The sequence below is a fragment of the Aulonocara sp. 'chitande type north' Nkhata Bay genome, linkage group LG18 (genome assembly GCF_057382095.1).
Source record: "Aulonocara sp. 'chitande type north' Nkhata Bay isolate Kocher_YH1m ecotype deep benthic linkage group LG18, A_spYH_male_GT1.1, whole genome shotgun sequence".
Lineage (NCBI taxonomy): Eukaryota > Metazoa > Chordata > Actinopteri > Cichliformes > Cichlidae > Aulonocara > Aulonocara sp. 'chitande type north' Nkhata Bay.
This window is the reverse complement of record NC_141361.1, coordinates 36,345,277-36,370,813: the sequence shown is the minus strand read 5'-3', so window position 1 is coordinate 36,370,813 and position 25,537 is coordinate 36,345,277. Positions and strand designations below refer to the sequence as shown.

General features: G+C 42.6%; 1 protein-coding gene across 2 annotated transcripts; it reads left to right on the top strand.

The window, feature by feature from the left end:
• The first annotated feature begins 962 nt into the window (after positions 1-962).
• Positions 963-22,741, top strand: LOC147309101 (zeta-crystallin-like). 2 transcript variants are annotated; one of them, XM_086271337.1, is made up of 8 exons: positions 963-1,171; positions 7,089-7,241; positions 7,472-7,635; positions 8,099-8,150; positions 14,835-14,984; positions 15,068-15,169; positions 22,042-22,164; positions 22,482-22,741. In XM_086271337.1, exons 1-8 carry the CDS (start codon positions 1,064-1,066, stop codon positions 22,641-22,643), a joined length of 1,014 nt encoding a protein of 337 aa, XP_086127463.1. In that variant the 5' UTR covers positions 963-1,063; the 3' UTR covers positions 22,644-22,741. The 2 variants fall into 2 exon arrangements, with proteins under 2 accessions (XP_086127463.1, XP_086127464.1); XM_086271338.1 differs by having other exon boundaries at positions 964-1,171; positions 22,042-22,137.
• Positions 22,742-25,537: the final 2,796 nt, after the last annotated feature.

Genomic DNA, 25,537 nt, shown 5'->3' with positions numbered 1-25,537 from the left:
CGGTCCTAAATTGTATATTTATTTTCTTACTCTTCTTATATATAATGTTTGTTTACTTGCACTGCTGTAACTGGAGCCTCGTCGTCTCGTCTATATACTGGACTGTATGTAGCGGAGATGACAATAAAGTTTATTTTGACTTCAGCAGCGAGCAGGCGCACCGAGGGCTCTCGCGCTCACTTTTCACGTATAGAATTTCGAAAAAACATCGGTGCAATTATAAGTCTGTATCATGTCTGGTGTTTTCGTGTTTGTTGGTTTGTTTATATTTTGTTTTATTTTGTGAGTTGGTTATTAGATGCTGCTCCAGCCAGCCAGAGAATCCCCCGCCGCCCCGCCCTCTCCTCCGCACCTCGCAAACGGAGGGCGCCCTTACTCCCAGCAAACGGGCGATGGAAAACCGATCGGTGCCCATAGTCATCGCCAAAATGCGCTGGCTGACGTCGGGGCAGCATGAGTACGAGCAACTTTTTTTTGTTGCCCGTGATGCCGCCCCCACCACGATGCGGCCCTGGGCAACCGCCCAGTATGTTCCTCTGACAGTGCTCCACTTTTACAGTTTCAAATCCGAAAATTTCAGATTTGAAAATGAGCAGAGTAAATTTTCCTGACACACATACAACACAGATGAATGCCACATTAAGAACTGGACTTACTGTGCTGACGTGCACTGAAATTAGTGGAAAAGGATCCAGCTAACAACTGTGATCAGTGTCGAGTATCAGACAGACTTTGCATAATAATTCCAGTGTGATGTGTAAATATTGTGTGGTATTTAAAAAAAAAAAGTACTGCTAAATGTAACACATAATACTTGTGCAGCTGTGCTGGAGTATCCCACAGAATTACAAAGTAAAAGCCGTGTGCGCTCAGTGTTGGCCTGGACTGCAGATGTAGTCGACGGAGCACTTCCCCAGCCGCACAGGAGAGGGCGACAATACAGAAAACCTTCAACAAATGCCCCAAAACGTAGAAGAAGCAGCGCAATTTGACGCAGTGTGGAAGTCCTGAAGAGTACGACGTCCGAGTTTCAAGGTTGATTTATCTGAGCGCATGTGCGGGCATGTCAGGCAGCAGGTTGATGAGAGCCATTAGAGTGAGTGAGTTCGGAGCTCCGTCAGTCCTCAGACTGCGCTCTGACGTGACTGTCCCTCAGCCCGGGCGCACACAGGTGAGACCCACGCAGCTGGACTACGCCGTGCAAAGGGCACACAGCAGCAGCTGCACGTCACAGTAAAATCACGCGTGATGTTTGAAACACACTCACTGCTAATGCTTATGATCTGCGTATAGAGTTTCATGAAATCATAAACCTGCATTACGGTGTGTTTGATTTTGGTGCTTGGCCTTCTGCATTACTTCTTGATTGTCTGATCATTTCCTGATAACATTTAAATTTACAGCAATTGATTACAGAGCAGTGGGGAGTAGATTTCATCACAGTGGACGTCTTTCTGAATGTGCTGCAACTAAGTTTAAGAATATAATCCACCCACTGACCGTCTTCAATGCCCTGTACCAACACACAGCAGAGCCGCTACCTGAACGCTACTCCAACAGAGGTTGATTATCTTGTTAATAATTTAACCTCACTATGAGTGACTCTGGATACTGTAGCTCCTGTAGGCCTCAAATCAGAAGTACTTGACTCCCTGGTATAATTCTCAAACACGTAGCCTAAAGCAAATAACTCATAAGCTGGAGAGGAAGTGGTGTATCACACATTTAGAAGATCATCATTTAGCCTGGAGAAATAGTTTGCTGCTTTGTAAGAAAGCCCTGCTACTGCTAAGCAGAAGACACCAAACTTGCGTTTTATCTGGCTTCACAAATTTATCTGTTCATGAAGCCAGATAACACACACCAATTAGTTAAACTGCAGGAATGTCTTAAAGACATAAAGACCTGGATGGCCGCTAACTTTCTGCTTCTTAATTCAGATAAAACTGAGGTTATTGTACTCGGCCCTGAAAATCTTAGAAATATGGTATCTAACCAGATTCTTACTCTGGATGGCATTACCTTGGCCTCCAGTAACACTGCGCAATAGCTCTAAAAGTAGTAGTAGTCATTCATTATTATCAGGAAGTCCTAAAAACTCCCTGAAAAGCCTTCATTTAATCCAAAATGCTGCAGCAAGAGTCCTGACAGGGACTAGAAAGAGAGAGCAGATTTCTCCTGTGTTGGCTTCCTTTCATTGGCTCCCTGTTAAATCCAGAATTGAATTTAACAATCCTGCTCCTCACATTACAAGGTCTTAAATAATCAGGTCCCATCTTATCTTAATGACTTCCAGCTTCCAGTTTGGATTCAGGAGACAGACACTATCTCTACTTTTAAGATTAGGCTTCAAATTTTCCTTTTTGCTAAAGCATATAGTTAGGGCTGGACCAGGTGACCCTGGATCCTCCCTTAGTTATGCTGCAATAGGTGTAGGCTGCTGGGGGATTCCCATGATGCACTGAGTATTTCTTCTTCAGTCACCTTTCTCACTCACTATGGCTGTATCCCAATTCAGGGTCTGCAGCCTTAAAGTACGCAGCCTTAACGATCCACAAGGGCCGCGTACTCAAAGACCGCTAAGGCCAGAAGTGCGAGGCTCGTAAAATGGGACGGTCTAGCCTCCGTCGCGCTGCCCAGGTTGCCTAGCAACCATGATACTAACAGCTGGAAACGTTTCATACAGCTTTGTTTGACAGAAATGAAGGAGAAAATCTTTTGTTTGTTTCTTTCTACATGAGCTTTGATCATTCTCTGTAAGATTAAGGTCAGCTATTGAACGGTGTATATTTTAAAGTAAAGGCTTTAAAACCAAGTTAGTACAAACGTCACTAATGTCACATAACTTCGCCGACATGTTGCCAACAGTAATGTTTTAATGTTCTTCATTATTAAACATTCGCACATAAATAAGTGACATAATATTCAGTACTTACTTAAAGTTTACTCTTCGGGCGCCCCTCATCCGCCGTTTTTTTTCGGCAAAATTATCCACACCCACCACTGCGCTATGCATTCTGGGATATGTTGGGCCACGAAGTCTACACCGCCACATCCTTAAAATTCAAGAAAATGAAGGACGCATTTGAGGGCCGCATTTCGAGCAGCCTTTGAATTGGGACAGCCTTCGTCGCGTCGCTGTGACGCAATCGGCCTTAAAATGCGGCCTTTAAGGCTTCAGACCCTGAATTGGGATACAGCCATTGTGTTCATAGACCTCTTTGCACTGAATCATACTTGTTATTAATCTTTGGCTGTTCCACAGCATGTCTTCATCCTGTCTTCCTTCTCTCACCCCAACCGATCACAGCAGATGGCCCCGCCCCTCCTTGAGCCTGGTTCTGTTGGAGGTTTTTTCCTGTTAAAAGGGAGTTTTTCCTTCCCACTGTCACCTTGCTCATAGGGGGTCATATGATTGTTGGGTTTTTCTCTACCTTACAATATAAAGCACCTTGAGACGACTGTTGTTGTGATTTGGTGCTGCACAAATAAAATTGAATTGAACTGAATATTTGTGGAAGTCAGATATTAAGAATACTACACTAACATTGAGATGTAAAGCTGCCTCTTTAATCATAGCCAAGTAACCACATGTGAACAATATCCGTGCTACAACTGGAAATGGTGGATCGAGCCAGATATCCATAGTATTGATACCAACGCTGGTATTGGTATCTGATTGATACATTGTAGTATGTAGCCCACTGAATTGTGTTAAATATTAATGAAAAATATGCCTCCTAACTTGAAAGACATGAAAATGTTTGAACCTTTTTGTGTTGACTGTAGGGCTGCCACGATTTGTCGACTAGTCACGATTACGTCGACTATCAAAATCGTCGACGACTGATTTAATAGTCGACGTGTTGTTTGAAGCTTTGTAAGATCGCAAAAGACGCAGGAATAATAGCAGGATTTAAGAGTGTAATAACGGACTGAAACAGAAGATGGCAGCACAGCATGTACAAGGATGCCAGCTGCCGTTAAACCCCGAAGAAGAAGAAGCAGCTGTGTCCCAGAATTCATAGCGCGGCCCAGCTTAGTTTCCAACAATGGCGGTAGCTAGTTAGTTTTAATATTACTCTTATTATTCTTTCTGGGTCACAAAATAAACGTTTAACATATTTTCAGGCGAGAATGTAGCTGTGTAAACCTCAAATATCGGCTCAGTTTAGCAGGACACCACATATTTTCAAAAGCGCTCCGACGTTTTCGGAGACGTCTGTTACCCACTAGCTCGATAGCTAGCCGGGGGCTAGGTCACTAGCGCCGTGAGAACACCGGACTCCCGGCAAATTGTTTTCAAACCCACCGCCGTCTTTCGCGACTCAGGTTAAATATATATGAGTCACTTAGATAAATTAAAAATGTTGTTGTTTGGCTTTTTTTTTTTTTTGTATTTTATTTGTTCCTGAGTAAATCGGTTTGGCTGAGATTAAAGTTATAGTTTTTACACAGCTGAATAAACGTCAAGCAGACAGCTGATTATCAGAAGTGTGAGATGCTGGAGAATATACTCCGGTGTCCTGTTATATTTTAGATAGCAAGGAGTTTATTAAACTTCACCGAAACAATCTGCAAATTTCATTAAAATTGAATAAACTATCATCTTGTCTTTATTTTTAGTTAGCACCTTAAAAGCTTAAAGCTGTAAGCTAATGATAGTTATATAAGAGCAGATGCTGCTGGTGCAATAAGCTGTAGTTTTACGTCCAGTGGATGATGATCTGATTAGTCGACTAATCGCATAAATAATCGGTGACTAGTCGACTATCAAAATAATCGTTTGTGGCAGCCCTAGTTGACTGTCACGTGTATTTTATTTATACTAGGGATGCACCGATACCGAGTACGAGTACTTGCATTTCAGTACTCACCGATACAGAGTACTTAATAAAAACATGATTTAAATTTGCAGGTAACAGCTTTAGTCCTATAATTTAACAAAAAATAAACAAGGGACTAGTTTGGAATTAAGAACATTTATTTAAAATGAAAAGCATGTTGTATGTAACATATTAAAGAATAAATAATTATAAAAAAACAAAATTTAATTTTACATTTGTTCGTCTGTTTCTCTGTTTAGAAGTTTCATTAGCACAGTCACAGCTGGGATGACATCAGAGGCTAGTGCGTCGTAGCTGCTCACTTTTTTAGTTAAACTCTTTGTACTCGTTGTTGTGTTGGGATTTTAGGTGCTTGATTAAATTGCTTGTGTTAAATGCGCTACCTTTAGAGCCTCCTCTGGACAATTTCGCTGAGCACAATTTGCAGTCCACCTTTGTTTTCGCATCTTCATTCACTTTGAAATAGCTCCACTCAGCTGATATGTCTCGCCTCGCTTTCTCCCCGCTCTGAGCTGCAGCCGGGGTGGGCACTCGGGGCCTGGGGGCAGGCACTCGGCGCCTGTGATTAACCCCTTACATGCCGCTCAAACATAGACAGGTCTCAGACCGTGGTATCGGTCCTCGGTATCGGGGGACTTTTAACGAGTACGAGTACTTTAGAAAATGTGGTATCGAGGCCGATACTGGTATCGGTATCGGTATCGGTGCATCCCTAATTTATATCCTACAGCACATTTAAATAACAGAGGTTCACCCAAGTGTTTTAGACACCATTACATTTACATTCCAGGTCTTCAAAAACAAAGTTTCAAAACACATGAAAAACTAAAACTGAGACACTTTGTCTCAAAACTCATGATACCCTGCTCTCCACTACATCCTTTTTTCAGTAAAAAGTATAAGTATTTGTAAAGTGGCACTGATACTTGGCATCAGATTAATACCAGATTCTGCAGTGTCGCAGAGCACTAGCTGCAAGCATAATAGAACAGAAAGGTATGACCATTAGGGAAGGGTGGAAAAGGAACGTGTACCAACAATGACCTGACAGCACTGCTACAAAACAAGTGCAAATTCATCTCCTGCTTCCTTTCAGTTAATAAAGCCCATAAAGTCATTTTTTAAATTGACTGTTGACAAAACAAATATACTTGCCTTTTTCTGAATGATGTTAATATTGAATTCTACATGTGAATGTAGAAGTCAAATCTAATTTAATTATTAGCAAACAGTAGTACAAGTAACACTTGTTCTGATGACAGATCCTGGATAGACTTCTGCACTGGTTATCCAGTTCTCAAAGAAATGTACTGAATCACACAGGAATAAATTGGCACTGAATGAGTGTTAAATTGTCAGTGCGCCCCAGGGCAGCTGTGGCTACAATGTAGCTTGCTATCGCCAGTGTGTGAATGTGTGTGTGAATGGGTGGATGACTGAATGTAGTGTAAAGCGCTTTGGGGTCCTATGGACTAGAAAAGCGCTATACAAATGCAGGCCATTTACCATTTAAATGTCTGTACAGTACTATCAAAGTGGCAAAAGGGTAAACCCCCACTTGCGTCAGAACATGCATCAAGTGTCATTGCAATTACATTTTTTTACTTGAAATAAAAAAGCTGTGAACATGTTTTAAAGTCAGAAATCTGATTTTGTTATAGTCAATAGCAAATAAATCAAGGGTAAAATCTGAGAAATGTATCCAGTAGTTGAAGTTTTGTAGTCAAGCAGCTGTTTCTTAAGCTTGAAATGACGGTCAAATTGAAACATTTAGAAATTTTAAAGATTGAAGTAGCTAAGATTAGAATTAATGGCCCGAGGTGGACAAACTTTTGTTGTTTAAATGGAAAATGGATTGGTTCTTATATGGCGCTTTTCTGAGCACTCTACACAACTTGTGCATTCACCCAAGCACATTTTTTTGTGCTTGTATGAATGCTTTCTAACTAACATTCACACATACACTCATACGGATGCAATTTGGGGTTAGTATCTTGCCCAAGGATATTTGGCATGCAGACTAGGGAAACCAGGAATTGAACCATCAACCTTCCGATCAGTAGATGACCTGCTCTGCCGCTTGAGCTACAGCCACCCCGAAACAGCCAGTGTTTTTAACCTGTGATTATTATTCAAGTTCAAGTGATTTAAATGAAATATTTGAGTAATAGTGTTTAAAATCTCCTAATCTCTCAGCCCACATGGCATAGTCCATCTGAAGTCTCTCTCTCTCTCATATAGGTGTTGATCCGTGTCCATGCCTGTGGAGTGAACCCTGTGGAAACTTACATCCGAGCTGGGACGTATGCAAGGAAACCCACCCTGCCTTACACACCTGGCTCTGATGTAGCAGGAGTGGTGGAATCAGTTGGAGAAGGAGTGACTGCAGTGAAGGTTAGAGTACAGACGACTGTATGGATGTGATAGCAGCTACATGTCAGTGCAGTTATATAATCATGTGGGATCAGTCCTCCATCTTCTGCTTAGCATCACTTAAAACTTGTGTAAATCCAAGTTCAAGTTCATCCTGTAGAAAATACACAGAGACAATGTGAGAAGGAACTCTTAAATAAGGAGATACAGGAGGTGTGCACAGTGTGTGAACATGTGTGTGTGTTTTCCAGGCAGGGGATCGTGTGTTCACCACAGCTACAGAGACTGGAGGCTATGCAGAGTACACTGTAGCAGCTGGCGACTCTGTTTACAAGCTGCCTGATGCTTTAGACTTCACACAGGGAGCAGCCATCGGGATCCCGTACTTCACCGCCTACAGAGCTCTGATCCACAAGTAAGACACACCTGTTCTAATCAGGGTGAGCTGTAGCAGGATTCCACCATCTGCAGATCTTAAAGAGCAAAGCAATGAAATTCAATATAATATTCAATTTAATATTTCTAATTCAAATTACAAGGTCCAGTAAAAATCTTTTAGTGGGCTTATATAACAATAGAAAGTGCTGAAAAAGTAATGTCAGCTAAAATATATTATAACAACAAGAAATACATGTATCTCTTCCTGCATATGACCAAGTCTACACAGCTGCGTGGTACTTATACTGCCCTCTGGTGGTCAAAACCTTGATCTTCTTCCTTCCACACTGACAAGTCCAGATATATGCATATCCCAACTCTGAACATACATCATGTTACAAAGGAAAGATCAATGTTTTTAATAGAGGGGGTGGTTAATTAGTAATGCAGCACCATACTGTTAACTTTCACCTTCTCTGTGGGTTTTTTGTGTTGTGCAGAGCGCACGCCAAGGCTGGAGAGACCGTTCTTATCCATGGAGCCAGTGGAGGGGTGAGACTCTTCTTCAGCTCTAGGAGATATAGCTCCAATTTCTAACAAGTCATCATTAGGCTGCCCTAGATCCCTAAAATATCCTGCAAGGATGCCAAAGTATAGTGACACCAATCCGATACATCTAAACATATTTTAGGAGCAGCTGTTGTATTAATCTGTTTTTAAAGCCCGAAAAAGATTTTGAACACTTGCAGTGCTTTCCTGATCTGTAGGTCACGCTAAAACTTGTTTTGCCTTTCTTTCCCTTCAAAAGTTGAAGTGTTATGTGTGTGAGTGGGTTAAGGGAGAGTATGATGGAGAATACAGTGGAACCCCGACTTACGAAATTCATTTGTTCCCGAGGGTCTTTCGTAAGTCGAAGATTTTCGTAAGTCGAAGCACCCATCGTGCCTTTTGAGTGAGGCGATGCTGAACGATAGACTATAGACTAATTGCTAACTAGAACAACAATACGTCGTTCAAGTGGAACAGCGAAGCGCAATTACGAAAGCCAAGGGGTTGTCACATGATTCGGAAGGCATTCTGGGCATTCTGGGCTCGGCCAATCAGAGCCAGCGGATTTCGTAAAATGGGCATTTTGCCGTAACACGGGCAGAAATATTGGCGTTCAGTGCCTTCGTAACTTGAATTTTTCGTTTAACAGGGTATTCGTAAGTCGGGATTCCACTGTATTACAAAGTTTGTCCTCGAGTCTAAATACTTCATTATGCATTATGAAAAATATTACAATATTGCACACAAAATACTAAAGGAATGAGCAAAATGTGTAGAAGGAAGAAAAGTAGTCCTGATACTGATCCCTGTGGGACCCCATATTTGATAGTTATACTTTGAGATTTTTACCATTTACACACACATATTGCTCCCTTTTCTTTAATTTAATTTGATTACAAATATCATTCACACCTAATGTAAGGGAGCTTGACTTCTGTTTTTATCTCTTGGTGTAAAAAGAAAGAGTTTTAAAAAATGGCTTTTGTTTATAAGTGACACACTGAAGAGGGCTAATAGTTATGGATAGATTTTCTTTTCTTGAGATAAAATATTTAATAAAACTGTTGGTAATATTTTCATGATGTGGAACATTTCTGGCATTTTACTCGACCCTGGTGTCATTGAGCATATTTGTAAGATGTGTGCTATACCTTCAAATCATACTGCCTGAAGGAAGCATGTACAGTAGGATGCAAAAGTTTGGGCAACCTTGTTAATAGTCATTATTCTCCTGTATAAATCGTTGGTTGTTACGATAAAAAAATTTCAGTTAAATATGTCATATAGGAGACACACTCAGTGATATTTCAGAAGTGAAACGAAGTTTATTGGATTTACAGAAAGTGTGCAATAATTGTTTAAACAAAATCAGGCAGGTGCATTAATTTGGGGTCCACAAAAAAAGAAATGAAATCAATATTTAGTAGATCTGCCTTTTGCAGAAATTACAGCCTCGAAATGCTTCCTGTAGGTTCCAATGAGAGTCTGGATTGTGGTTGAAGGTATTTTGGACCTTTCCTCTTTACAAAACATCTCTAGTTCATTCAGGTTTGATGGCTTCCGAGCATGGACAGCTCTTTAACTCACACCACAGATTTTCAATAATATTCAGGTCTGGGCTGAGATGGCCATTCCACAACGTTGTACTTGTTCCTCTGCATGAATGCCTTAGTGGATTTTGAGCAGTGTTTCGGGTCGTTGTCTTGTTGAAAGATCCAGCCCCGGCACAGTTTCAGCTTTGTCACTGATTCCTGGACATTGGTCTCCAGAATCTGCTGATACTGAGTGGAATCCATGTGTCCCTCAACTTTGACAAGATTCCCAGTCCCTGCACTGGCCACACAGCCCCACGGCATGATGAAACCACCACCATATTTCACTGTAGGTAGCAGGTGTTTTTCTTGGAATGCTGTGTTCTTTTTCCTCCATGCATAACGCCTCTTGTTATGCCCAAATAACTCAACTTTAGTTTCATCAGTCCACAGCACCTTATTCCGAATGAAGCTGGCTTGTCCAAATGTGCTTTAGCAAACCTCAAGCGTCTCTGTTTGTGCTGTGGGCGGAGAAAAGGCTTCCTCTGCATCACTCTCGCATACAGCATCTCCTTGTGTAAAGTGCACCGAATGGTTGAACGATGCACAGTGACTCCATCTGCTGCAAGATGATGTTGTAGGTCTTTGGTGCTGGTCTGTGGGTTGACTCTGACTGTTCTCACCATTCGTCGCTTCTGTCCATCCGAGATTTTTCTTGGTCTGCCACTTTGAGCCTTAACTTGAACTGAGCCTGTGGTCTATCATTTTCTCAGTATGTTCCTACCTGTGGAAACAGATGGCTTAAATTTCTGAGACAGCTTTCTGTATCCTTCCCCTAAACCATGATGGTGAACAATCTTTGTCTTCGGGTCATTTGAGAGTTGTTTTGAGACCCCCATGTTGCTACTCTTCAGAGAAAATTAAAAGAGGAGGGAAACTTACAAGTGACCCCTTTAAATACTCTTACTCATTATTGGATTCACTTGTGTATGTAGGTCAGGGGTCACTGAGCTTACCAGGCCAATTTGAGTTCCAATAATTTGTTCTAAAGGTTTTGGAATCAATAAAATGACAACAGTGACCCAAATTATGCGCCTGCCTGATTGTGTTTAAACAATTATTGCACACTTTCTGTAAATCCAATAAACTTAGTTTCACTTCTCGAGTATCATTGTGTGTGTCTCCTATATGATATATTTAACTCACATTTTTTATTGTAACAACCAACGATTTATATAGCAAAATAATGACTATTAACAAGGTTGCTCAAACTTTTGCATCCCACTGTATAATCTAAACAGAACTGGTCCTATCACAGAACCTTGTGGAACTCCATAATTAACTTTATTGTGGGAAAAGGATTCTCCATTTATATAAACAAATCGGAGTCTATTATATAGATATGATTCAAACCACTGCAGTATCTGATGTGTAAAAGATTTAAGACCATATTAGTAAACCTCCTGTCTAATAATCTTGACATCTAAAACCTAAGGATAAGGTAAAATACATAAATTCAGTACCTTATATATAGTATCTTGATTTAATGTACTTACTCTTATGGTAAAATTATGTTGTTTGACCTTTTCTGGCCTGATTGTGTATGTCACTGCTGTATAACTAACATGAAAACAACTAACCAGGGTAACTTTTTCCCCAGTTTTTTACACTTGTTTTTAATACAAGATTGTGTTAGTTTATGAACTAAAGAGATGCAGTTTTCTAGAACAAATTGTCTTTAATCAAATAATATAAACAGAAATGGAGTAAATAAATACAGTGGGGCAAAAAAGTATTTAGTCAGCCACCGATTGTGCAAGTTCCCCCACCTAAAATGATGACAGAGGTCAGTAATTTGCACCAGAGGTACACTTCAACTGTGAGAGACAGAATGTGAAAAAGAAATCCATGAATCCACATGGTAGGATTTGTAAAGAATTTATTCGTAAATCAGGGTGGAAAATAAGTATTTGGTCAATAACAAAAATACAACTCAATACTTTGTAACATAACCTTTGTTGGCAATAACAGAGGTCAAACGTTTACTATAGGTCTTTACCAGGTTTGCACACACAGTAGCTGGTATTTTGGCCCATTCCTCCATGCAGATCTTCTCGAGAGCAGTGATGTTTTGGGGCTGTCGTCGAGCAACATGGACTTTCAACTCCCGCCACAGATTTTCTATGGGGTTGAGGTCTGGAGACTGGCTAGGCCACTCCAGGACTTTCAAATGCTTCTTACGGAGCCACCCCTTTGTTGCCCGGGCGGTGTGTTTTGGATCATTGTCATGTTGGAAGACCCAGCCTCGTTTCATCTTCAAAGTTCTCACTGATGGAAGGAGGTTTTGGCTCAAAATCTCACGATACATGGCCCCATTCATTCTGTCCTTAACACGGATCAGTCGTCCTGCCCCATTGGCAGAAAAACAGCCCCATAGCATGATGTTTCCACCCCCATGCTTCACAGTAGGTATGGTGTTCTTGGGATGCAACTCAGTATTCTTCTTCCTCCAAACACGACGAGTTGAGTTTATACCAAAAAGTTCTACTTTGGTTTCATCTGACCACATGACATTCTCCCAATCCTCTGCTGTATCATCCATGTGCTCTCTGGCAAACTTCAGACGGGCCTGGACATGCACTGGCTTCAGCAGCGGAACACGTCTGGCACTGCGGGATTTGATTCCCTGCCGTTGTAGTGTGTTACTGATGGTGACCTTTGTTACTTTGGTCCCAGCTCTCTGCAGGTCATGCACCAGGTGCCCCCGTGTGGTTCTGGGATCTTTGCTCACCGTTCTCATGATCATTTTGACCCCACGGGATGAGATCTTGCGTGGAGCCCCAGATCGAGGGAGATTATCAGTGGTCTTGTATGTCTTCCATTTTCTGATGATTGCTCCCACAGTTGATTTTTTCACACCAAGCTGCTTGCCTATTGTAGATTCACTCTTCCCAGTCTGGTGCAGGTCTACAATACTTTTCCTGGTGTCCTTCGAAAGCTCTTTGGTCTTGGCCATGGCGGAGTTTGGAGTCTGACTGTTTGAGGCTGTGGACAGGTGTCTTTTATACAGATGATGAGTTCAAACAGGTGCCATTCATACAGGTAACGAGTGGGGGACAGAAAAGCTTCTTACAGAAGACGTTACAGGTCTGTGAGAGCCAGAGATTTTCCTTGTTTGAGGTGACCAAATACTTATTTTCCACCCTGATTTCCGAATAAATTCTTTACAAATCCTACCATGTGAATTCATGGATTTTTTTTTCACATTCTGTCTCTCACAGTTGAAGTGTACCTCTGGTGCAAATTACTGACCTCTGTCATCATTTTAGGTGGGGGAACTTGCACAATCGGTGGCTGACTAAATACTTTTTTGCCCCACTGTAAATGTGGGGCTTTTTGACTTTTTTACTGTTACATAAATATAGTGGCTTGCAAAAGTATTCGGCCCCTTGAACTTTTCCACATTTTGTCTCATTACAGCCACAAACATGAATCAATTTTATTGGAATTCCATGTGAAAGACCAACACAAAGTGGTGTACACGTGAGAAGTGGAACGAAAATCATACATGATTCCAAACATTTTTTACAAATAAATAACTGAAAAGTGGGGTGTGCGTAATTATTCAGCCCCCTGAGTCAATACTTTGTAGAACCACCTTTTGCTGCAATTCCAGCTGCCAGTCTTTTAGGGTTTGTCTCTACCAGCTTTGCACATCTAGAGACTGAAATCCTTGCTCAGTCTTCTTTGCAAAACAGCTCCAGCTCAGTCAGATTAGATGGACAGCGTTTGTGAACAGCAGTTTCAGATCTTGCCACAGATTCTCGATTGGATTTAGACACCAGACAGGTCAGAGATAAAGTTATTGAGAAATTTAAAGCAGGCTAAGGCTACAAAAAGATTTCACAAGCCTTGAACATCCCACGGAGCACTGTTCAAGCGATCATTCAGAAATGGAAGGAGTATGGCACAACTGTAAACCTACCAAGACAAGGCCGTCCACCTAAACTCACAGGCCGAACAAGGAGAGCACTGAGAGGCCCATGGGGACTCTGGACGAGCTGCAGAGATCTACAGCTCAGGTGGGGGAATCTGTCCACAGGACAACTATTAGTCGTGCACTGCACAAAGTTGGCCTTTATGGAAGAGTGGCAAGAAGAAAGCCATTGTTAACAGAAAACCATAAGAAGTCCCGTTTGCAGTTTGCCACAAGCCATGTGGGGGACACAGCAAACATGTGGAAGAAGCTGCTCTGGTCAGATGAGACCAACATGGAACTTTTTGGCCAAAATGCAAAACGCTATGTGTGGAGGAAAACTAACACTGCACATCACTCTGAACACACCATCCCCACTGTCAAATATGGTGGTGGCAGCATCATGCTCTGGGGCTGCTTCTCTTCAGCAGGGACAGGGAAGCTGGTCAGAGTTGATGGGAAGATGGATGGAGCCAAATACAGGGCAACCTTGGAAGAAAACCTCTTGGAGTCTGCAAAAGACTTGAGACCGGGGCGGAGGTTCACCTTCCAGCAGGACAACGACCCTAAACATAAAGCCAGGGCAACAATGGAACGGTTTAAAACAAAACATATCCATGTGTTAGAACGGCCCAGTCAAAGTCCAGATCTAAATCCAATCCAGAATCTGTGGCAAGATCTGAAACTGCTGTTCACAAACGCTGTCCATCTAATCTGACTGAGCTGGAGCTGTTTAGCAAAGAAGAATGAGCAAAGATTTCAGTCTCTAGATGTGCAAAGCTGGTAGAGACAGACCCTAAAAGACTGGCAGCTGGAATCGCAGCAAAAGGTGGTTCTACAAAGTATTGACTCAGGGGGCTGAATAATTACCCACACCCCACTTTGCAGTTATTTATTTGTAAAAAATGTTTGGAATCATGTATGATTTTCGTTCCACTTCTCACGTGTACACCACTTTGTGTTGGTCTTTCACGTGGAATTCCAATAAAATTGATTCATGTTTGTGGCTGTAATGTGACAAAATGTGGGAAAGTTCAAGGGGGCCGAATACTTTTGCAAGCCAGTGTATATTCTTGCATTACTTGTACTACCGTGGCTCATCAGCTTTAAATAAAAGTGACTAGAAATGTGTGCTAAAATGAAATTTAGCTACAATCAAATACTTTCTTCATCCTATAGGTGGGCATTGCAGCCTGTCAGTTGTCCCGTGCTCTGGGTCTTCAGGTTTTTGGGACAGCAGGGACACCAGAGGGGATGAAGTTGGTCCTTAACAATGGAGCTCACCTGGCCTTTAATCACAGACAAGAAGAATACACAGACAAAATCACGGTATTCACTCACATAGAAGTCAAGTGGCAGGAAAAACTCGTTCTGACCTTCTGAAAAATGCTCTGTGTGTTTATGTATTCCAGGAAGCCACAAAGGGCCGAGGTGTAGATGTGATAGTGGAGATGCTGTCAAATGTCAACCTCAGTAAGGACCTCCAGATGCTGGCCTATGGAGGGCGAGTGATGGTAGGACTACAGTTTTTCTTTTTTTTTTTATATAGTATAGTCGTGGGATCTTTTACTGGTTTATCAGTTTACTACTCCTCAGAAATGTGTTGTTAACAATCCAGCTGTGGTGGACTAATAATAATTATAGTACAATATTAAAAACAGGACAGCTATAAGGAAACACTCACTTCACTCCACACAGGGAGTAGTCAGCTGTTGTTGACATATCAGGGTGTGATAAATACATCAGAGGGTTCCCCAGGCTAAAATGTCCTCTAGCAACAATCAACTACAAAGCAAGAGGTGAGAAGCAAATAACAGACAAAGCAAAATCTGTCCTATTTTTGACCTGAGTTGCTCACGTTCTGTTTCACTTAAGGAAGCCTCCCGCTGTACAGCCTGTGCTGCTTGTAACTGAACCGGTTGTAGGTTGTCAATGTAAAGTTGTTGATGCACCTCTATTACATCATTAACTGTACAAATGTCCATACCAACATAAGAAAAGCTGTCATGTTCTTCACGGCCCACAAGGAAGGTAGATTTCAGTACAGGAATGATATGAGTTGCAAAGTGACTTGAACCAGCCCAAAGGAAATCATCAACGTGACATGCAAGCACTCCTGTAACCTCAGATTGTTCATTCTGCCAATAGAACACTGCAGGATCAACCTGTGATATTTTACCACCAGTTTTGAGCATAATGTCTTTGACCTTATTGTACCAATAAAGTGAAGCATCTGCAAGTCCATAAACACACTTTTTCAGTTTCCATAGAACATTGTCCTTGCCAGCTTCAGGTGGGGGACGAAGATAGATGTCTCTTGACAGTTCCATTCCCTGCAAGAAGGCAGATTTAATGTCCATTGAATTTACTCTCCACTTGTTTTGACATATCACAGCTAGCACCAGTCTGAGGGACTCAGACGCACATGTTGGAGAGTCTTTCTGTAGTTCTTTAGTATTTGCCTCTTCAAACCCCCGTGCCACAAGTCGAGCCTTTGGGACAACACCATTAGTAGTTTCTTTGAGTGTACAGACCCATCTAGTAGACACACATTTTTGACCCAGGTCTTTCACTTCATCAAACACACCATTACTTTGCCAGCTCTCAATCTCCTGCTGCTTAGCAGAATCAAAGGAAATATCTTTTGTTATGAGTACATCTGCATCTCTGTTTTCAGCTTCAGTGCAAAGACCATCAACAAGTGACATGTCTACAGCTTTCTTTTCACCTTCACTACCATCATGCTCAAGATATTGCACATTGTACCAGTTTTTGTATTGCCCTTTTGCTTTTCCCGCTCTGCCTAGCACTCTGGCTGTGTGTTGAACACCGTTGTCTCTGTTGGTAAAAGCAATCAGCTGTCCTGATCTTAACTTTACATTTGCAGAGACGTGATCAGTGGGTGTAGAGGGCTCATTTGCAGTTTGTGTGACAGACATGTTTTCTGTAGTGTTGGTTTCTCTGTCAATAGTATTTAGTATTTATTTATTTATTGTCATTGTCAAGAACAATGAAATTGCGTTTGGGGCTTCCATACAACCCCAAAAAAAGAAGAAAATAATAAATACCCCTTAAAACCCAAGTGTACATATTTAACCCAGTGTGACTCCAATGCAATAAGACAATCCTTAGCAATAATGTTCGTAGAAATTCAGACAAAGACCTGAGAAACATGACAAAATACAACAATGCAACCCATTCAATATTATTGTACTGTGAGATATGATATCAGATATGATAGTTATCTATTTAAGAAAGAGGGGGGGGGGGGGGGGCAGGAGGGGGAAGAGAATAAAGATATGATGCACCAATGCAGACCAGTTCATTGCTATTAAGAAGTTGGATATGGTTATTGTCCGTGAGAGGGGGGCAGAGAGTTCAGGAGCCTCACAGCCTGTGGATACAGGCTGTTGGCCAGTCTGGATGTTCTGGCCTGTATAGACCTGTACCTTCTCCCTGAGGGCAGCAGATGGAAAAGGTGGCGCGCAGGGTGATGTTGGTCCCGCAGGATACTGTGCACCCTCCTCAGACAGCGAGTGGGGAAGATATTACTGATCTCTGGCAGACTTGTTCCAATAATTCTGCCAGCTTCTTTCACCACCCGCTGGAGTGCTTGCTGATCGGCCTTGGTGCAGCTGGGGAACCACACTAGAAATCCATACGTCAGAACGCTGCTGATGGCACAGTTGTAGAAGTTCAACATCAGAGATCTGGGAATGTGTGCGCTCCGCAGTCTCCTCAGGTAGTAGAGGCGCTGTTGGGCCTTCCGTGCAACTGAGGTGATATGGTTGCCCCAGGACAGGTCCTCGGTCACAGTTACCCCCAAGAATTTAAAACTGCTCACCCTCTCCACCGCCTCACTGCCAATGAAGAGAGGCAGATGGTTGTTATGACCCCTCTTCCGGAAATCTACAATGATCTCCTTGGTCTTTTTGGTGTTTAAGACCAAGTTATTGTCGTGGCACCATGACTCTAGTTGTTGCACCTCTGTCCTATAGTTTGTCTCATCATTGTTGGATATAAGTCCGAGCACTGTGGTGTCATCTGCAAACTTAACAATGAGATTGGACGCGCAGGAGGAAATACAGTCATGGGTGAAGAGAGTGTATAGCAGAGGGCTCAGAACACACCCCTGAGGGGCACCGGTGTTGACCACAAGGGTGGAAGAGGTGTTCTTACCCACTCTGACACTCTGTCTACGGTTAGTGAGGAAGTCCACAATCCAGTTGCACAGAGAGGAGTTAAGTCCCAGTTGGTGGAGTTTGGGACGGAGTTTGTATGGCCGGATGGTATTAAAAGCCGAGCTGTAGTCTACAAAGAGGAGCCGTGCATAGGTGTTCCTGTGTTCCAAGTGCTTCAGTAATGTGTGCAGCACTGTGGCGATCGCATCCTCGGTTGACCGGTTCTCCCTGTATGCAAACTGGTGCGAGTCCAGGGATGGTGGAAAAGCAGCTCTGATGTGTTTAATGACCAGTCTCTCCAGGCATTTGGCGGGAATGGGGGTGAGTGCCACAGGTCTGAAATCGTTCAGACATGTGACATTTGACTGTTTTGGGATGGGAACGATGGTTGCTGCTTTGAAACAGGATGGTACCAGTGAACAGGACAACGAGGTGTTATATATAGAGGTGAAGACGTCCGCCAGGTCCGCAGCACAGTCTTTTAGCACCCGGCCCAGCACTCCATCCGGCCCGGCCGCCTTCCTGGTGTTAATGCTCCGGAACACACGCCTCAGCTCATGAGTGCTCAGGACCGGAGCAGGGTCGGTTGAGGGGAGAGGGGACAGGACAGGGTCGGTGTTCTCCCTATCAAAACGGGCATAAAAGAGATTTAGATCCTCAGCCAGAGTAGAACTGTCGGCTGAGGGTGATGGTGTTCTTCTTTTGTAGTCCGTGATAGCCCTGATGCCCTCCCAGACCTGCCTTGGGTTTGTGTTGTTCTCAAACCTGGCCTCGATACGCCTCCTGTGCTGCTGCTTGGCAGTCTTGATGCCTCTTCTCAGGTTGGCCCTGGCAGCACTGTATGCCTCCTGGTCCCCGGATTTGAAAGCGTTGTTCCTTGTTCGAATAAGTTGTTGAACTCCGTGTGTCATCCAGGGTGGATTATTAGGGAACACACGGAATCGTTTCCAAGTTGTTACATTGTCCACACAGAAACAGATGTAGTCCAAGACAGTGGAGGTGTAACTGTCCAATGCGACACGATTGTCAGTGTCCTGCACCTTGAATACATCCCAGTCTGTGCAGTGGAAACAGTCCTGAAGCATCGGAATAGCATCCTGCGGCCATGTTCTCACGGTTTTGGTTGTAATCCCAGTGCTCTTGATCTTTTGTGTGTATATTGGGTGTAGCAGAAGGGAGAGATGGTCTGACAGACCCAGGTGGGGATAAGCCTGGGCTCTGTACGCATTCGCCATGTTGGTGTACACCTGGTCCAACGTTCTATCTCCTCTGGTAGCACACTTCACATTACGGTGGAAATTGTGAAGTACAGATTTCAGGTCCGCGTGGTTAAAATCCCCAGCCGCAATAAAGACACTGTCCGGGTGTGCTACCAGGCTGTTATTGATGCTGCTGCTCAATTGTGCTAACGCTAGCTTAGCATTAGCATCTGGTGGAATGTAAACAGCGCAGATGTAAACGGCAGAAAATTCCCGAGGGAGATAGAATGGACGGCACTTTAACACCAACAGTTCTACCTCTGTACTGCACAGTTTTTCCGTTACCGTGACGTTCGTGCACCAAAGGTTGTTAATATAGATGCACAGCCCCCCGCCAGTCTTCTTACCCGAGTCCGCAGACCTGTCGGCTCGATAGGCGGTGCGGCCTGCTAGATCGATAGCCGCATCGGGAATGGCGCTGTCCAGCCAGGTTTCAGTGAAAATCATGCACGAACAGTTATTAAAAGTCCGTCGAGTGGCGATCTGCAGTCGTATTTCATCCAGTTTGTAACGGATTGAACGGGCGTTGGAGAGGAATATGATCAGGAGTGGTGGTTTAAACGGACTAGTCTTTAGCCGTGCCCACAGGCCTCCCCGCTTGCCTCTCTTCTGCCTCCGATCGCAACGTCTCCTCCTGCGGCTTGCTGTTGCGGGTAGCCCAGCAAGCCGCAGGAGGAGACGTTGCGATCGGAGGCAGAAGAGAGTCAGTGTCATCATTTTCAACTGCGTCTTTGTTGTCATCATCAGTAGTACTGTGTGGAATTTGTTTATGTCCAGTCTGTGAATCCACTTTAGTCAATCTTGACTGGTGTACTCTTACAAGAGTCCCCCCATGTCTTACAAATACAACAGTTCCATCCTGCCCAATAACTACACCTGGACCCTTCCACTCTGTACAGTCGACTCATTTGTAGTATACTTTATCTCCTGCCTCATATTTGTCATCTGTAGGCCTAAGTTGTTTGCGTAGTGCTCTCCTGATCCTTTCTGAACACTCTGCCTCAGTAAATGCTTTCCTGGAAGCATGTAATCCTGAGATATGTTCAGCTACTCTTGCACTTACAGTTGTGCCCTCTAAGGCAGGTGGCTTATCCATCAACACAGAAGGAAGGTTGGGGTTTTGGCCAAACACAAGTTGATGTGGACTATAACCATGTACATTAAGCATACTGTTTTTGGCCATAAGGGCCCAGTCTAGCGCAGTGTGCCAGTCACATCCTCGTTCCTTTTTTACCTTCAGGAGGATTTCTGTAAGTGTCATATTATGTCTCTCCAGTAGTCCGTTGCTCCAGGGACTATACCCCGCCGTTGTTTTTACCTCAATGTTGAAGTTTTCAGCCATGTCCCGAATGTCTGTGTTGTTGAACTCTCCGCCGTTGTCTGTGTAGAGCCGTCTGGGGGCACCGTGAATGCTTATCCAGGTGTGAATGAAGGAGTTGACGATCTCTGCAGCTTTCTTTGTCTTTACTGTACTATGTAACTATCTAGCCACTTCTGACCACAAACTGTACGTGTACATGCAGTATCAATAATGGCTGACCCCAGTGCCTCAGTCAGGAAGTTTCGTTTGTATTTGGGACCTTTTTGTTCCGTAAGGAAAACTGCATCTTGGTTCAGTTGAATTCCGCTGAAAACTCCGGTTACTTTCCCTCCGAAAATCCGTTTCAGTGCAGACTTCATAGACGCAAACGTTAAGTCCGTGCACGCTGTCAGTGCAAGCTGTCGACTTTTCTCATCAAGACAAGCTGTATCTAGAAGCTTAAATGCTAGCACAGCGTCAGGCAGCGTCATGTTGTACTTTTTCATCCGGTTATAACGCTGTTCAAAGTCTATAATGTAGTCTGCCATGGACACGCTGTGGTTCTTTGCAATGGAGTCAAAACACGAGTAGGCTTCATAAGCGCGGTCTTTCTCTTCTCTCTGAAACACCGCGTCAAGTTTTGCAAGTAGTATTTCCATACCGTCATCTTTGTCCAAATCTTCCGCGGGTATCTCCATGGCCGTTTCTCTGGCTCTTCCCTCGAGCCCCAGCGCCACCGCGAGTGCCTGTTTCTTTTTATCCAGCTCCGTAACTCGTCTCCAGATATTGACTTCATTCTTCCAGCATTCGTATGGCCTGGCTTCATCAAACTTTGGTGGTACTTTGTAATTGGAAACCATCCTCTGCTACCAATGTTAACTCAAAAGACACGACGTCGTACTCTCATTCACAGCGCTTTATTCGTTCCGCCATTTTTCATACGGACCACAACAACAACACTTTGCGGGCAACAGTACTCTCGCGATAAAACAGAAAATAACAAGTTAACATTTCTTACCTTGGCCATGTCTCTGAGTATTGCACACCTTGTGCTTTTGGGCACTCCAGTGATGTTGCAGCTCTGAAATATGGCCAAACTGGTGGCAAGTGGCATCTTGGGGGCTGCACGCTTGACTTTTCTCAGTTCATGGGCAGTTATTTTGCGCCTTGGTTTTTCCACACGCTTCTTGCGACCCTGTTGACTATTTTGAATGAAACGCTTGATTGTTCGATGATCACGCTTCAGAAGCTTTGCAATTTTGAGACTGCTGCATCCCTCTGCAAGATATCTCACTATTTTTGACTTTTCTGAGCCTGTCAAGTCCTTCTTTTGACCCATTTTGCCAAAGGAAAGGACGTTGCCTAATAATTATGCACACCTGATATAGGGTGTTGATGTCATTAGACCACACCCCTTCTCATTACAGAGATGCACATCACCTAATATGCTTAATTGGTAGTAGGCTTTCAAGCCTATACAGCTTGGAGTAAGACAACATGCATGAAGAGGATGATGTGGACAAAATACTCATTTGCCTAATAATTCTGCACTCCCTGTATCTACCAGAAATGTTCTGATATACAGTTATATACAGTAGTTTACAAACACTCATTAATCATACCTCTACTTTGCTCTTTTTCTTTAGGTTGTTGGCTCCAGAGGATCTATAGAGATCAATCCCAGAGACACCATGATTAAAGAGAGCAGCATAGTGGGAGTGGCCCTTTTCTTTGCAACACCGGTACAAAATAACAGCATCACAAAATTTGTCAGTAATCTAATTTTTTTTAAATTTCATTTTAAAATTTTGTTTTTAATTCAGTTAAGCCTATTTTCCAGAGTAGGTTTGATTGTTATTATTTGAAAATGTTTAGTTTGTTAAGGTTAGTGTTCCGTGCTATTATTGTTATTATTTTTTATTTTATTTAGTTTTCCAAGTAAGCAAAATCATGCACATTGGTAATGCTACTGCCAAAACCTTTGGCTATGACTCCATACATGATACATGATAAATATGTACAGAATTCTTATTCCGTGCCCCACTTGGTGATTTGGACATCTTTCTTCTCCCCCTGCTCCTCTCAGGAGGAGTTGAAGGAGTGTGGAGCTCTACTGTATGCAGGGATGGAAGCTGGTTGGTTGCGTCCGGTCATCGGTTCCCAGTATCCGCTTGAAAAAGCTGCCCAGGCCCACCATGATATCATTGAGTCTCCCGGGGCTGCTGGGAAGATGGTCCTGACTATGTGACGACCATGTAATGGGTCACAGGTCACCTTTACAGTTTTTACAGTTCAGGCTGTTTTTAAATGGGTGATACTTTAATAAAAATTTTCAGGAACAGTTAATGTTGTTGTTTGTTGCTTCTATGGCAAAAATCAGTTTGCTAGATCACAGAAAATAATGCAGAAAATCCTTAGGCTGGATTTGTTTTTACTGTACCATCATGGTGCGATTTACCAATTGGATGAAACCTTACTGTAGTGAAGTTATTTCTTTAGTTCGTGTTAATATACTTTTGTATTTCTAAAGCTGAATTTAATAGTTTTTTTTTTCCAGAATGATCAGAGTGTTTTTGCAGATCTCTTCATAAGGTCTGTTGTCACTGATTTTAGGTTTAGTTCTTGTGTAATTTGGCATATCTCACTCTTTTCTTCTTGTTACCCTTCCTTATGAAGGGCATCTTGACAGCCAGCCTTCGCCTGAGAGCATTTGTGATGAGGCTTCATTAAACAGTAGATGAATAAACTGACGGACTCCATGCATATATCATGTCCTGTGTCACATCTATTCTGGTGTCTTTCACCCTTTTACTTAAGGACATGACTGCTCATCTGCTGTAGATAGTTTTTTTTTTTAAGCCTCCCACTTTTCTTTTGTCCTTCACTTGTTCAGTTTCCTCACATTGTTTTAAGAACACACTACACACTGTGTCAAAATATGGGTTCAGGGTTCTTTATTATTTGTCACATGCATAGTTATACAAGTATAACACACAGTGAAATGTAGCCTGACACGCTCCTCGAAATGTGCAAAAATTGGGGGGGGGGGGGTGTATAGAGGAAGAACATTATATATATATATATATATATATATATATATATATATATATATATATATATATATATATATATATATATATATATGTATGTGTGTATATATATATATATATATATATATATATATAGTATATACACTGGGTGAATGTGCAGTAGTAGCAGCAAGCAGGTGAATTCTGTACATTTATATGAATAGATATCTGACTATTTTACAGGATAGACAATATAAACATATTTAAAATTAAAGGAATTGAAATGTACATTGTGCCTTGGTTTAGTGTCTGGAAGAGAGTCCTGTCTCAGTCAGTTATAGATGATGTGAGAGGGCGGGTGTGTGTGTTTAGGGCACGGATGGCTTGGGGATAGAAGCTCCTCTTGAGTCTCTCTGTCCTTGCCCGGAAGATGCGGAACCTTCTACCAGATTGCAGGTTTTGTCATCTACGGTTCATAACATCATCATAAGATAGACAGAAAATCTGGAGAAATCTCTGTGTGCAAGGGATAAGGCCAAAAATAAGTATTGTATATCTGTAATGTTTGGGCCCCTTGGTAAAATTACATGAAAAGCATGCATGATTCTGTCCTACCCTCAGGAACACTTCCTGAAATCATTGTCTGTGAACACAGTTCACCGTGCCTTCCACAAATGCAGATTAAAGCTCTGTTGTGCAAAAAGAAGCCATCCACCAAAAAAGCCACTGCCTTCTCTGGATTTAAGATAGCCTGTGACAAAGTGGAAAACACTTCTTTTTTAAGCCCTCAGTTCAAAAGCCTGAATCTCTAATGCCTACAGAACCGACAGCTTGCTCATCTGGAAAGGCACTATCAGTGCTGGAAGGTATGTTGATGGGTTTGTCTAGCATAAACCTATTTGCTGGAACGTTCAAGACAATTCTACTACACAGCAAAGCAAGACACAAGTTGCCAAAGTTCTTTGTGTTACTCGTGCATGAGGGAGAGAACTGGACGAGCGCCGTTCCTTCACTTGACCCCAGTTGCTCTCGTCTGCTCCCTCGTAACACTGCACTTTATTGAGGTTACATGAATATGCGTAGGTTCATTACCATATGACATCTTACATCTTACATTTGTTTACATACATGTAAACAAAGAGTACCAGTCTGTGCATAGTGTAGGTGTGTTTGCCTGGAAGTCCAGCAGTTCATCTACACAAAAGGGACTTATACTAAAACAGATATAGAGTAGGTTTCCTATAGTATAAATCAGTAAGAGAAGGTATGACCTCTCTCATGACCTTAAGATGTGTGTGCATGCCAGAGTGCTGTGGAAGGCACACAGAGTCTTTGCAGACTGCTAAGGATCAGACATCCTGTAATTATGACCAACACCAACATATGCATGCAGATGACATCTTTTTAATGTTGTTACACCCCGGCCTAGGCAACCGGGGTGCAACGTAGAAAAAACAGAAATAAGGAAAATAAAACCACGAAGGCTCTCCACCAAAATCCCGAAACGAAAATATCCCATAACGAAAGTATTGACAAACCCATTCACAACTATTTACAACAAACTATTTATTTACAACACGGGGGGAGATCGCGACCATGACATACTGAAACACAAGGCTTAAATACATAGAAGGAGCAATAAGGGAAAGGACCACAGGAGGGAAACACAGCTGGGGCAAATTAGACCTGACGAGACAAGGAAACGTAAACTGAACACACTAAGATAACACAGACTTTCAAAGTAAAGCAGGAAATACATGACAGTCACGCAAAAACAAAACACTGACAACACCGAAACGTAACAATGTAAATAAACGAGATCAGCTGCATCTATTCCAATAGCACGGCTTTGTAGTAGGAGGATCCGGTGCTGAACTAGTCTGCCTACAGTTTGGATCTTTCACCAGTTCAAAACATTCTATTTCTCATGAATGTAAAATATGGCAAATATTATATGGCAGACTCAGCACTTGAATCCAATATCAAACAAGAATGGGACAACAGTCCTCTCCCAGCAGCTGGTGTCTTCAGCTCCCAGATGTTTACATACTCTTCCTGTCCAAACTGTTTTAAAACATGTCATTGCCATCAAATTCAAAATCACCTTATTTTC